The sequence below is a fragment of the Budorcas taxicolor genome, chromosome 17, assembly GCF_023091745.1.
Source record: "Budorcas taxicolor isolate Tak-1 chromosome 17, Takin1.1, whole genome shotgun sequence".
NCBI lineage: Eukaryota > Metazoa > Chordata > Mammalia > Artiodactyla > Bovidae > Budorcas > Budorcas taxicolor.
Window position 1 is genome coordinate 14777861 of NC_068926.1, and position 15293 is coordinate 14793153.

At 42.8% G+C, this 15293-nt stretch overlaps 1 protein-coding gene across 1 annotated transcript in view; it reads left to right on the forward strand.

Annotated features, from left to right (window-relative positions):
* Positions 1-15293, forward strand: part of FREM3 (FRAS1 related extracellular matrix 3) — a 101731-nt gene that overhangs the window by 75227 nt on the left and 11211 nt on the right. Inside the window, exon 6 of the mRNA XM_052655072.1 lies at positions 7138-7389. Coding sequence (XP_052511032.1) covers positions 7138-7389 — 252 coding nt within the window. The remainder of the gene's footprint in view (positions 1-7137; positions 7390-15293) is intronic.

Consider the following 15293-nt stretch of genomic DNA (forward strand, 5'->3'; position numbering starts at 1 on the left):
AGATGACTAGGGGAAAATAAAAAAGTATATTCTCCAGTGTATATTAAATTTCAGGCTCTTAAAAAACATATCAACCATTGCTTGTTACTTAATCAGATTGTTATAAGAATTTATGACTTTTTTCCTTTTTGTATGTATACCTTGGAACATAAAAAGTCTCCTTGACAGAGTTTCTCATTGCTTCCAATGGCCTTTCTAGGATGCCAGCCACTTACTTTCTTCTTTACTTGGGGACTGCCTGTCTCTACTACTTGATAGCTCTTGCCTCTGACATCCTAAGAACCAACTTCTCCTTCCTTACTTGAGCTTCAAGAGCTCTTTCATGAGTAGATTTCCCAGGACTGAGCAGGGTGGAAATGTCATGCTGCTACTGCTGCTAAGTCGCTTCAGTCGTGTCCGACTCTGTGCGACTCCATAGACGGCAGCCCACCAGGCTCCCCTGTCCCTGGGATTCTCTAGGCAAGAGCACTGGAGTGGGTTGCCATTTCCTTCTCCAATGCATGAAAGTCAAAAGTGAAAGTTCAGTCGCTTAGTCGTGTCCAACCCTCAGCGACCCCATGGACTGCAGCCCACCAGGCTCCCCCGTCCCTGGGATTCTCTAGGCAAGAACACTGGAGTGGGTTGCCATTTCCTTCTCCAATGCATGAAAGTAAAAAGTGAAAGGGAAGTCGCCCAGTCGTGTCCGACTCTCAGCGACCCCATGGACAGCGGCCAAAGCACAGGCTGGCCCTGGAAGTCCTCACCAAGTGATAATCCCCCTTGTAAGCCGTCCATTTCTGACAGTTTCTCTCTCTGCCCTAGCCAATATGTTTTATGCTCATTGATTTTTCCAGCTCCAATCTTTTCTAGGTTCCTGGAATGACAAACCAGTTAATTTGTTGTTTCCTATTAATTCTAAAATTTGTTCCATTGAAAAATCATCCTGAGACACTTTGTAAGTCAATGCTCTTCTGGGCAAGTCCCCTGAAGTCAATTTGGAAACAATTCTTATTTTTTAACAAGCTATATTTATATGGGTAGTGCACGCTCATAGACATCAGCTTGTATGTGCATTGACTCATATTAGCAAGAAGAAGGTGGACATTGGCGTCAGCATGCATATATGCATTTACCTTAGCTATAAGCAAGACAGACCCTTGCAGGACCTCGAATGTCCCATCTAGAAGCTCACTGTCATATCCCCATTGCTTCTTGTTAAGAAGTGTGATGGGAAATAACTGTGCTTTACAAAAATCGCTCATTTGATATATTGAGTTTTTTTTTTTTTCTTAAATGGGTGTTTCCAGTTTTGATATTGGATTGTAAGAGTTCACTGTATATTCTGGTGTCAGAGTCTCCCCACTCACTCCCTCTCCCCACACACAGCATGTGGGATCTTAATTTCCCAGCCAAAATTCAAAACTGTGCCCCCTGCAGTAGAAGCATGGAGTCTTAACCACTGGACCACCAAGGAAGTCCCTATAGAGTTATTTTAAACAGTCTTTGTCTCCTAAAACTGTTCTGTCTAAATCATTTCAATTACTGTGACTACTCTTTACTCTTTTAGCTCTATACTTGTGTGTTACTATGCTTTTAACACCAAAAAAAAAAAAATGCATTAAATTTCGCTGTTGGTGGGATTCTGACATGATATCTAATTGCTATGGAAAACAATACAAAGGGGCCTCAAAAAATTAAAAATAGACCTACCATATGGCTTCCCTGATAGCTCAGTTGGTAAAGAATCTGCCTTCAATGCAGGAGACCCCAGTTCAATTCCTGGGTCAGGAAGATCTGCTGGAGAAGGGTTAGGCTACCCACTCCAGTATTCCTGGGCTTCCCTTGTGGCTCAGCTGGTAAAGAAATCCACCTGCAATGTGGGAGACCAGGGTTTGATCCGTGGGTTGGGAAAATCCCCTGGAGAAGGGAAAGGCTACCCACTCCAGTATTCTGGCCTGGAGAATCCATGGACTGTATAATCCATGGGGTCCCAAAAGTCGGACACGATTGAATGACTTTCATTTTCATGGTCCAACAATCCTACATCCAGGGGAGTGAAAATTGCTCAGTCATGTCTGACTCTTTGCAACCCCATGGCCTACACCATACAGTCCATGGAGTTCTCCAGGCCAGAATACTGGAGTGAATATATATTCCCTTCTCCAGGGGATCTTCCCAAACCAAGGATCAAACCCAGGTCTCCCATGCTTCAGGTGGATTCTTTACCAGCTGAGCCACCAGGGAAACCCAATACATATACCTATACAACCAGGTATATATCCAGAAAAATTAAAAGCAAGGTCACAATATATTTGCACCTGTGTTTGTAGCAACATTATTCATAATAACCAAGAGGTTAAACCACCCAAGTATCCCTGACTGGATGAATGGATAAACAAAATGTGGTATATCCATGTGATGAAACTTTGTTCAACCTTAAGAAAGAAGGAAGATTCTTGCAATATAGATGAAACTGGAGGACAATTATGCTAAGTGAAATAAGCCAGTAACAAAAAGACAAGTACTGTAAGATTCCACTTAACTGAAGTACCCAGAGTAGACAAATTCATAGAGACAAAATGCAGAAAGGTGGCTGCCAGAGACGGGGCAGGAAGGAGTGGCGAAGTATTTAATGGGCACATACTTTCAGTTTTTTTGTAAGATGAAAAAAGGTATGAAGATCTGTTCAGTAACATGAACAGATACACTTAAAAATAGTTAAGACGGTACATTTAGGTTATATTTATTTTATCACAAGGAAAATAATGCACTCGATCCCAGAAACCCCACTCCTAAGTATTTACTCAAGGGAAATAAACATGGCATACTGACTCAAAGACCTGAATTTGAGTATCCGTGGCAGCATTATTCAGAATAGCTAAAAAACTGGGAACAACCTAAATTATCAACTGGTAAATGGAAAAACAAATTGTGATGTAACCACACAATAGAGAACCCTATTCCAGAGTAAGAAGGAATAAAATCCTGACACACTGATGAATCTTAAATGCATTATGCTAAATGAAACAAATCAGATGCAAAAGACTAATAACTGCGTGATTTTACTTACACGGAATTCTCATAAAGCAAGTAAATCTGTAGTGACAAGAAAATGGATGAGTGGTTTCCAGGGCTTGGAGACAAGGAAGAAGATGGATTACCAGAGGTACATGTGTTGGTGGATGAAAAATGTTCTATACTATGCTTGTGGTAATGGTTGCATGATTATATGTATTTGTTAAAACTCATCAAATAGTGCATTTAAATTAGGGAATCTTAACATGTATAAATTACTATAATTAAAAGTTTAAATGCACTGTCTCTAACCTGAAATTCAGTCAACCTTGTATTCTTTATAAAATAACAAGTAATTCCATGGCTATATTTTAGTATCACACAAAGAACTCTACCTAGGGCGTGAGGGTCAGAGTACTGAGATGTGACTCATTGGAAAAGACCCTGATGCTGGGAAAAAATGAGGGCAAGAGAAGAGGGAGGCAACAGAGTACGAGATGGTTGGATGGCAGCACGGACTCAATGAATAAGAGTCTGAGCAAACTCAGGGAGAGAGCGAAGGACAGGGAAGCCTGGCATGCTGCAGTTCATGGGGTCGCAAAGTGAGACACAGCTTAGAGACTGAACGTGAGTGGCAGCTTACAGCCGCCACGGGAAGGGTAGGGGCAGGAGCAAATCCGTGCATTATCATGGCATAGATTCTCTGGTCGTAATTTATCTGTTCTTCAGCCGTCCAGTCTATAATATGAACAAATGAAGCTAAACCACCCTATGATCCCTCAGTTTATTTAGTCCCTAATCTAAACAAAACTTATTCAGTATATACCCTTTTCAAAGATCCTGATGCTGGGAAAGACTGAGGGCAGGAAGAGAAAGGAGCGACTAAGGATGAGACGGTTGGATGGGATTACCGACTCAATGGACCTGAGTTTCAGCAAGACTCTGGGAGATGGTGAAGGACAGGGAAGCCTGGCATGCTGCAGTCCATGTGGTCGCAAAGAGTCGGACACGACTGAGCAACTGAACAGCAACAACAGTTCAAAGACCACTAACTGTGAATCGCGCCAAAATACCCTGGGCTGTTTTAAAAGTCTTCTAATTACCATATTAATAGTCGAGACTGTAAGAGACAGTTCAGTTCAGTTCAGTTGCTCAGTCGTGTCCGACTCTTTGCGACCCCATGAATCGCAGCACGCCAGGCCTCCCTGTCCATCACCAACTCTCAGAGTTCACTCAGACTCACGTCCATCGAGTCTGTGATGCCATCCAGCCATCTCATCCTCTGTCGTCCCCTTCTCCTCCTGCCCCCAATCCCTCCCAGCATCAGAGTCTTTTCCAATGAGTCAAAACTTCGCATGAGGTGGCCAAAGTACTGGAGTTTCAGCTTTAGCATCATTCCTTCCAAAGAAACCCCTGGGCCGATCTCCTTCAGAATGGACTGGTTGGATCTCCTTGCAGTCCAAGGGACTTTCAACAGTCTTCTCCAACACCACAGTTCAAAAGCATCAATTCTTTGGCACTCAGCCTTCTTCACAGTCCAACTCTCACATCCATACACGACCACAGGTAAAACCATAGCCTTGACTAGATGGACCTTAGTCAGCAAAGTAGTGTTTCTGCTTTTGAATATGCTATCTAGGTTGGTCATAACTTTTCTTCCAAGGAGCAAGTGTCTTTTAATTTCATGGCTGCAGTCACCATCTGCAGTGATTTTGGAGCCCCCAAAAATAAAGTCTGATACTATTTCCACTGTTTCCCCATCTATTTCCCATGAAGTGATGGGACCAGATGCCATGACTTCATTTTCTAAATGTTGAGCTTTAAGCCAACTTTTTCACTCTCCTCTTTCACTTTCATCAAGAGGCTTTTGAGTTCCTCTTCACCTTCTGCCATAAGGGTGGTATCATCTGCATATCTGAGGTTATTGATATTTCTCTCAGCAAACTTGATTCCAGCTTGTGTTTCTTCCAGCCCAGAGTTTCTCATGATGTACTCTGCATAGAATTTAAATAATCAGGGTGACAATATACAGCCTTGACGTACTCCTTTTCCTATTTGGAACCAGTCTGTTGTTCCATGTCCAGTGCTAACTGTTGCTTCCTGACCTGCATACAGATTTCTCAAGAGGCAGGTCAGGTGGTCTGGTATTCCCATCTCTTTCAGAATTTTCCATAGTTTGTTGTGATCCACACAATCAAAGGCTTTGGCATAGTCAATCAAGCAGACATTGATGTTTTTCTGGAACTCTCTTGCTTTTTCAATGATCCAGCAGATGTTGGCAGTTTGATCTCTGGTTCCTCTGCCTCTTCTAAAACCAGCTTGAACATCAGGAAGTTCACGGTTCACATATTGTTGAAGCCTGGCTTGGAGAATTTTGAGCATTACTTTACTAGCATGTGAGATGAGTGCAATTGTGAGGTAGTTTGAGCATTCTTTGGCATTGCCTTTCTTTGGGATTGGAATGAAAACTGACCTTTCCCAGTCCTGTGGCCACTGCTGAGTTTTCCAAATTTGCTGGCATATTGAGAGCAGCACTTTCACAGCATCATCTTTCAGGATTTGAAATAGCTCCACTGGAATTCCATCCCCTCCCCTAGCTTTGTTCGTAGTGATGCTTTCGAAGGCCCACTTGACTTCACATTCCAAGATGTCTGGCTCTAGATGAGTGATCACACCATTGTGATTATCTGGGTTGTGAAGATCTTTTTTGTACAGTTCTTCCGTGTATTCTTGCCACCTCTTCTTAATATCTTCTGCTTCTGTTAGGTCCAGACCATTTCTGTCCTTTATCGAGCCCGTCTTTGCATGAAATGTTCCCTTGGTATCTCTAATTTTCTTGAAGAGATCTCTAGTCTTTCCCATTCTGTTGTTTTCCTCTATTTCTTTGCATTGATCGCTGAAGAAGGCTTTCTTATCTCTTCTTGCTATTCTTTGGAACTCTGCATTCAGATATTTATATCTTTCCTTTTCTCCTTTGCTTTTCGCCTCTCTTCTTTTCACAGCTATTTGTAAGGCCTCCCCAGACAGCCATTTTGCTTTTTTGCATTTCTTTTCCATGGGGATGGTCTTCATCCCTGACTCCTGTACAATGTCATGAGCCTCATTCCATAGTTCATCAGGCACTCTATCTATCAGATCTAGACCCTTAAATCTATTTCTCACTTCCACTGTATAATCATAAGGGATTTGATTTAGGTCATACCTGAATGGTCTAGCAGTTTTCCCTACTTTCTTCAATTTAAGTCTGAATTTGGCAATAAGGAGTTCATGATCTGAGCCAAAGTCAGCTCCCGGTCTTGTTTTTGCTGACTGTATAGAGCTTCTCCATCTTTGGCTGCAAAGAATATAATCAATCTGATTTTGGTGTTGACCATCTGGTGATGTCCATGTGTAGAGTCTTCTCTTGTCTTGTTGGAAGAGTGTTTGCTATGACCAGTGCATTTTCTTGGCAAAACTCTGTTAGTTTTTGCCCTGCTTTATTCTGCATTCCAAAGCCAAATTTGGCTGTTACTGCAGGTGTTTCTTGACTTCCTACTTTTGCATTCCAGTCCCGTATAATGAAAAGGACATCTTTTTTGGGTGTTAGTTCTAAAAGGTCTTATAGGTCTTCATAGAACCATTCAACTTCAGCTTCTTCAGCATTACTGCTTGGGGCATAGACTTGGATTACGGTAATATTGAATGGTTTGCCTTGGAAACCAACAGAGATCATTCTGTCATTTTTGAGATTGCATCTAAGTACTACATTTCGGACTCTTTTGTTGACCATGATGGCTACTCATGAGAGACAAGTAAGAGCCAAGTGTGCCTTATAATTCAGAGAGCTGTTATTTTTAAAATGCCATTTCCTGGTGGCTCAGACAATAAATAATCTGCGTGCAATGCAGGAGTCCTGGATTCAATCCATGGGTCAGGAAGATCCCCTGGAGAAGGGAATGGTTACCCCAAGAATACCCAGTATTCTGGCCTAGAGAATTCCATGGACGAAGGAGTCTGGCGGGCTACCGTCGAACACCAGTCAAACACGACAGCAACTATTCTCATTCTCTATTATCTAAAAAAAAAAAAGACCCCATGGGGAACAGGTTCCCTGTTTAGAATAGTTTCTTCTTACTTTCTCTGTTCTATCTCCTGTTTACATAGGTTCTGCCATAGGCACCATTTCTTCTGCAGAGTTATCTTTCTCTGACTACATCTCACGTCCAAAAGACCACACCAGCATCCTCCACTTTGACAAGGATGAGGCTGAGAGCACCTGCCGGGTCCTGATCATCAATGACTCTCTTTATGAAGAGGAAGAATCCTTCAGCATTTCACTGAGCCTGCCAAAGGGAGGACATCTGGGGGCCAAATTCCCCACCGCCAAGGTGATTATCCTGGCTGATCGTGATGATGGTAAGTCTATTTCCTGTTTTCCACTCTTGGTTATAGCTGCTTTCTTCTCATCCTTTCCCTCAACAGTTGAAAGATAAATCAAGCTTAAGTGACCTATGAAAGGAATTGTTGATGTTGCTCCTTCTCTAACACCTCTGAGTGGCTTTTCAGATACATAATTATCACCAATACCAAGAACAAGGCAGTGATGCAGAAAGATTAAACATTTGTGTGTGAGTGTGTTAAATTATTTTTAAAAAGCACATCCCAAGGAAGTGACCTAAGACTTTAAGGAAGCCAAGAAGAGGACCTAGGTTAAATGTCTGATCACTCCACCAGGACTGCCCCACCGGACCCTCAACTTAGCAGTCCAAGGAGCCTCCCTCCCAACAGTAGGAACATGAGGTCTACAAGTGGTACAAGGGTGCCATGAAGCTCCCATGTGTAGCCATCCAGATCTCTTTTCCCAGCCCTACCCGCCTGGGAGTTTGGCTCTAGTCGCAGCTGAACCATAGAGACAGGAAAGAATAGGATGCTCTTCACTCCTCAAAACCAACCCCTCCCAACCCCCGACTCCCAATACCAAGCCCAGTATTACTTTCTTAGTAATTGCTCTTTCTACAAGAGGCACTTTTAAGAGAAAATATTGATAAAGACAAGGCCAGCATCTGACTATTTTATTATGAGTCTCAAATTTGATTGACCACTTCATCTCTCAAATATACCTCTGTCAGGATTTGAGTGGCTGTGAGTTGCTGTGTTCAGATCTAAATAGGATCAGACTGGGCAGCTATCACAGACTCAAAATTTGTGTGAATGCATAGATACAGTGCAGGGCTTCCGTGAAACTGAGAGCCATGTCAAGAGATAAACCAGACACAAGAGAAGACTCTACACATGGACATCACCAGATGGTCAACACCAAAATCAGATTGATTATATTCTTTGCAGCCAAAGATGGAGAAGCTCTATACAGTCAATAAAAACAAGACCAGGAGCTGACTGTGGCTCAGATCATGAACTCCTTATTGCCAAATTCAGACTTAAATTGAAGAAAGTAGGGAAAACTGCTAGACCATTCAGGTATGACCTAAATCAAATCCCTTATGATTATACAGTGGAAGTGAGAGATGGATTTAAGGGTCTAGATCTGATAGATAAAGTGCCTGATGAACTATGGAATGAGGTTCGTGACATTGTACAGGAGACAGGAATGAAGACCATCCCCATGGAAAAGAAATGCAAAAAAGCAAAATGGCTGTCTGGGGAGGCCTTACAAATAGCTGTGAAAAGAAGAGAGGCGAAAAGCAAAGGAGAAAAGGAAAGATATAAATATCTGAATGCAGAGTTCCAAAGAATAGCAAGAAGAGATAAGAAAGCCTTCTTCAGCGATCAATGCAAAGAAATAGAGGAAAACAACAGAATGGGAAAGACTAGAGATCTCTTCAAGAAAATTAGAGATACCAAGGGAACATTTCATGCAAAGACGGGCTCGATAAAGGACAGAAATGGTCTGGACCTAACAGAAGCAGAAGATATTAAGAAGAGGTGGCAAGAATACACAGAAGAACTGTACAAAAAAGATCTTCATGACCCGGATAATCACGATGGTGTGATCACTCACCTAGAGCCAGACATCTTGGAATGTGAAGTCAAGTGGGCCTTCGAAAGCATCACTACAAACAAAGCTAGGGGAGGTGATGGAATTCCAGTGGAGCTATTTCAAATCCTGAAAGATGATGCTGTGAAAGTGCTGCTCTCAATATGCCAGCAAATTTGGAAAACTCAGCAGTGGCCACAGGACTGGAAAAGGTCAGTTTTCATTCCAATCCCAAAGAAAGGTAATGCCAAAGAATGCTCAAACTACCTCACAATTGCACTCATCTCACATGCTAGTAAAGTAATGCCCAAAATTCTCCAAGCCAGGCTTCAACAATATGTGAACCGTGAACTTCCTGATGTTCAAGCTGGTTTTAGAAGAGGCAGAGGAACCAGAGATCAAACTGCCAACATCTGCTGGATCATTGAAAAAGCAAGAGAGTTCCAGAAAAACACCTATGTCTGCTTGATTGACTATGCCAAAGCCTTTGACTGTGTGGATCACAATAAACTGTGGAAAATTCTGAGAGAGACGGGAATACCAGACCACCTGACCTGCCTCTTGAGAAATCTGTATGCAGGTCAGGAAGCAACAGTTAGCACTGGACATGGAACAACAGACTGGTTCCAAATAGGAAAAGGAGTACGTCAAGGCTGTATATTGTCACCCTGATTATTTAACTTCTATGCAGAGTACATCATGAGAAACTCTGGGCTGGAAGAAACACAAGCTGGAATCAAGATTGCCGGGAGAAATATCAATCACCTCAGATATGCAGATGACACCACCCTTATGGCAGAAAGTGAAGAGGAGCTAAAAAGCCTCTTGATGAAAGTGAAAGAGGAGAGTGAAAAAGTTGGCTTAAAGCTCAACATTCAGAAAACGAAGATCATGGCATCCAGTCCCATCACTTCATGGGAAATAGATGGGGAAACAGTGGAAACAGTATCAGACTTCATTGTTTGGGGCTCCAGAATCACTGCAGATGGTGACTGCAGCCATGAAATTAAAAGATGCTTACTCCTTGGAAGAAAAGTTATGACCAACCTAGATAGCATATTCAAAAGCAGAGACATTACTTTGCCCACCAAGGTCCATCTAGTCCAGGCTGTGGTTTTTCCTGTGGTCATGTATGGATGTGAGAGTTGGACTGTGAAGAAGGCTGAGCGCCGGAGAATTGATGCTTTTGAACTGTGGTGTTGGAGAAGACTCTTGAGAGTCCCTTGGACTGCAAGGAGATCCAACCAGTCCATTCTGAAGGAGATCAACTCTGGGATTTCTTTGGAAGGAATGATGCTAAAGCTGAAACTCCAGTACTTTGGCCACCTCATGCGAAGAGTTGACTCATTGGAAAAGACTCTGATGCTGGGAGAGATTGGGAGCAGGAGGAGAAGGGCATGACCGAGGATGAGATGGCTGGATGGCATCACAGACTTGATGGACGTGACTCTGAGTGAACTCCGGGAGATGGTGATGGACAGGGAGGCCTGGCGTGCTGTGATTCATGGGGTCGCAAAGAGTCGGACATGACTGAGCAACTGAACATATCATTCTGGGGCTTCCCTGATGGCTCAGATGGTAAAGAATCTGCCTGCAAAGCAGGAGACCCAGGTTTGATCCCTGAGTCAGGAAGATCCCCTGAAAGACGAAATGACAGCCCACTGCAGTATTTTAGCCTGGGAAATCCCACAAACAGTGGAGCCTGAAGGGCTACAGTCCAAGGGGTCCTATTGTTCTAGGACAAAGGAAAATATGAGTGAGATTAAAGTTGGTTTGGTTTTTGTTTGTTTTGTCTCCTAAATTTTGTTTGTTGATACTATATCCTGTGGACAAAATCTCAGAATGCTGTGAAAGGCCAATTTTGCTCTACTCAAAAACAAAAAAAAGTTGCCAGGGACTAAGTTCAGTTCCCAAATATATTTTCACAAGTCTCAAGAGAGAAGAATAAGTGTCTGGTGTCTATACCAGGGCTTCCCAGGTAGCTCAGATGGTAAAGTGTCTGCCTACAATGCAGGAGACCTGGGTTCAATCCCTGGGTCAGGAAGATCCCCTGGAGAAGGAAATGGCAACCCACTCCAGTATTCATGCCTGGAGAAATCCCATGGACCGAGGAGCCTGGTGGGCTACAGTCCATGGGGTCACAAAGAGTCGCACACGACTAAGTGACTTCACTTCACTTCTGATGTCTATGCATTCTTCATTGTATAATTTCTTTTAAAAAAGTGCCCCCTTAGAATAAAGATAACTATTGTTTTTCTTAAAATAATGCATATGACAGTTCAATATAAAAAATGCTAACAACTCAATCAAAAAATAAGCAGAAGATCTAAATAGACATTTCTCCAAAGAAGACATACCAATGGCCAATAAAGACATGAAAAAATGCTCAACATCACTATTAGAAATGGCAAGTCAAAACTGCAATGAGACAGCACCTCACTCCAGTCAGAACGACCATCATCAAAAGGCCTACAACTAATAAATGCTGAAGAGGGTGTGGAGAAAAAGAAGCCCTCCTATACCGTTGGTGGGAATGTAAATTGGTGTAGCCACTTTGGAGAACAGTATGGAGGTCCCTTAAGAATTCAAAAGCACAGTTGTCATACGATCCTGCATTCCTACTTCTGACTATGTATCCAGAGAAAATTGTAATTTGAAAAGATACATGCTTCCCAGTTGACTGCAGCACTGTTAACAGTAGCCAAGACATGGAAGCAACCTAAACGTCCGTCAGCAGATGAGTGGATAAAGATGTGGTGTGTATATACATACGATGGAATATTGCTCAGTATACTCAATTTTCAGTATGCTGAACAGAAATTTAGAATTTCTATTATATTCCCTGTGAAACCAAAGAGATATTAGGGACTGTCTACCAAGAACCAATTTTGCCATTCATGATACCAATGGTTCCTTTGAATGGTGCCATCATATTCTGGCCTTGGGGAAACAACCACAGTGGTTATTAGCACACCTACTACATGATGCTAATCTTTTGGACTACTTTTGCGAAATGACAAGTCTCCTAATTCAGCGTTTAAGCAAAAACATTGATCAAATTCTATCACATCTCAGGAAGTAGTTCCATTGCTCTTTCAGCCAGGAATGAAAACATGTGTCCTACAAAACTGACTACTTGAAAGAAATTGGGAAAAGTCCATACTCATTTTCCAGGGTTAGCGTTTGTGTCTAGTAGGCCAGTCTGAGCGCATGTTAAATACCAGTAATGCTTCCTTTCTTCAGAAGTATCAAGTCCATCATCTTATAGCAAAGCTTGTTTTCCTTTAGGCCAAGTGATGACACGATATATAGCAACATAAAGATGTAGCCAAGCAGCTCAAGAGTTAGAACTGGGATGAAATGCAATGGCAACCCGCTCCAGTACTCTTGCCTGGAAAATCCTATGGACAGTGGAGCCTCGTAGGTTGCAGTCCCTGGGGTCTCTGCGAGTTGGACACGACCGAGCGGCTTCACTTTCAATTTTCACTTTTCACTTTCATACATTGGAGAAGGAAATGGCAACCCACTCCAGTGTTCTTGCCTGGAGAATCCCAGGGACGGGGGAGCCTGGTGGGCTGCCGTCTATGGGGTCACACAGAGTCGGGCAAGACTGAAGTGACTCACCAGCTAGACTCTGGGAAATGTTTATCTTCCTTAAATAGAGATCAACTATCCCCTCATCAGATGGGTCACCTGCAGGAATGTATTTGTAAAGGCAACTACTGTGGGGTGATGCTAAGCAAAGAAATTGCACAGGAGCAGAGACAGTCTAACAACTCAAGCCCCTGGCCCCGCACTGACAGGAAAATCCCGGTACGCCAGCTCCATGCAGACAGAGGCCACAGAATATGGCCAGTAAATGTTCACTGAACTGATGCACAGTGCGCTTCCTGTGCATTCACCTACTAAAGACCTTAGCTGCTACTTGCACTTAACAAGGCCAAGATGAAACTAAAGACCCTGGTTAATCAGCACAATGTGTCTGTTCTGTTTGTTAATACGTTATAGCAGGTCTCCACCTATCTGCTGGACACTGCACTTCTAACATGCCATTTGAAAATTCTTGTATCTGCCACAAAAAAGAATTGCTGTCCAATTTCAGATGGTTCTTAGTTTTGTCCTGAGGTAATAAGATTTGTATAACATGCATAAAATTTGCCTGTATGGGAGGGGAGTTTGGTGAAGAATAGATACATTTATATATATGGCTGAGTTCCTTTGCTCTTCACCTGAAACTATCACAGCATTGTTAATTGGCTATCAGTCAACTGAGTTCAGTTCAGTCCCTCAGTCGTGTCCGACTCTTTGCAGTCCCATGAATCGCAGCACGCCAGGCCTCCCTGTCCATCACCATCTCCCGGAGTCCACTCAGACTCATGCCCATCGAGTCGGTGATGCCATCCAGCCATCTCATCCTTTGTTGTCCCCTTTTCCTCCTGCCCCCAATCCAAAAAAACAGTTTAAATTTGCCTGTAAAGATTGCCAGCTAGATGAGGGTCTTCGTCAGTAATGGGCATTTAACAGAATAATGACAGATTTAAGAAAACTCTGTAAGGAAAACTTGCACCAGAACAAAGTGTTATTTTGGTGAAATTACATCCAATTTTTTTTCAGTATGCTTAATACTATTGCTATGGGCCAAGATAAACTTCAACACAAAATGTTTTTAAAACTTGAAAGACACATTGCTGTACTGTAAAAACCAGAAAACTGTTCGGAAGGAAGAGTAACACTATGCTTTAGAAGGTTAGTCATATTATAATACAGTTATTAACGGTTTTAAATGCATAAAAAGTTTTATTTCGGTTCTTATTTTAGGCATCATAGCTCACTTGACACAGTTTGAAGTTTAATAAGTGTATTTTGGTTGTTGTGCCACTGATTAGCACTGTTGGCTTGCACACATCTTTCCGCGTATACTTGCTGCATCGTGGTCACTTATATTTCTCAATTTTTTCTACTCTCTCGATTTTCCTGGATCCACTCTTCTCTCCATCACTCTTTCTCTGTCTCTGTTTTTTTGCGTTTCTTCCCCTCTACCAGTCTCCCTGGTGGTTGACACCTCAACAACCATTCTCTTTACTCATTCACATTGGATGATCATACCCTCTAAAATAATACAGGATTGTCCACAACTTGTACACTGCTGCTGCTAAGTCGCTTCAGTCGTGTGCGACTCTGTGCGACCCCATAGACGGCAGCCCACCAGGCTCCCCCATCCCTGGGATTCTCCAGGCAAGACCACTGGAGTGGGTTGCCGTTTCCTTCTCCAATGCATGAAAGTGAAAAGTGAAAGGGAAGTCGCTCAGTCGTGTCCGACTCTTAGCGACCCCATGGACTGCAGCCCACCAGGCTCCTCCGCCCATGGGATTTTCCAGGCAAGAGTACTGGAGTGGGGTGCCACTGCCTTCTCCAAACTTGTACACTAGCGACTCCTAAATCTCCAGCCCTGACTTGATTCTCGAACTCCAGATTCACACATTAACGCCTTTCCACCCCTAGCCAAGACTGTTTCCCCTCGTATCTTCCCAACTGAGTTTATGATGATCCCATCCCCACACCGGCAGGGCATCCTAGAAGCCACCTACGTCCAATCCCTGGATGCTGCTCAGGACACTAACTACATCCATCTCTCCCACACCGTCATCATCTCCCACTCCATTACTAGTATATACACCAGTGAACATTTCAAACCATTCTCACACCAAGGAAACCAGAATCAAAAGAGACAAAAAAAAAAGTTGAGCAAAAAAAGAAAGGAAGGGACACGTGTACCCCAATGTTGATCACAGCACTGTTTATAATAGCCAGGACATGGAAGCAACCTAGATGTCCATCAGCAGATGAATGGATGAGAAAGCTGTGGTACAAATACACAATGGAGTATAACTCAGCAATTAAAAAGAATACATTTGAATCAGTTCTAATGAGATGGATGAAACTGGATTTCCACTTACAGAGTGAAGTAAGCCAAAAAGAAAACACCAGTACAGTATACTAACACATATATGTATAATTTAAAAAGATGATAATGATGACCCTGTATGCGAGACAGCAAAAGAAACACAGATGTATAGAACAGTCTTTTTTGGACTCTGTGGGAGAGGGTGAGGGTGGGATGATATGGGAGAATGGCATTGAAACATGTATATTATCATATGTGAAATGAATCACCGGTCCAGGTTTGATGCATGATACAGGATGCTCGGGGCTGGTGCACTGGGATGACCCAGAGGGATGGTATGGGGAGGGAGGTGGGAGGGGGTTCAGGAAGGGGAACACATGTACACCCATGCAGATCCATGTCAATGTATGGCAAAACCAC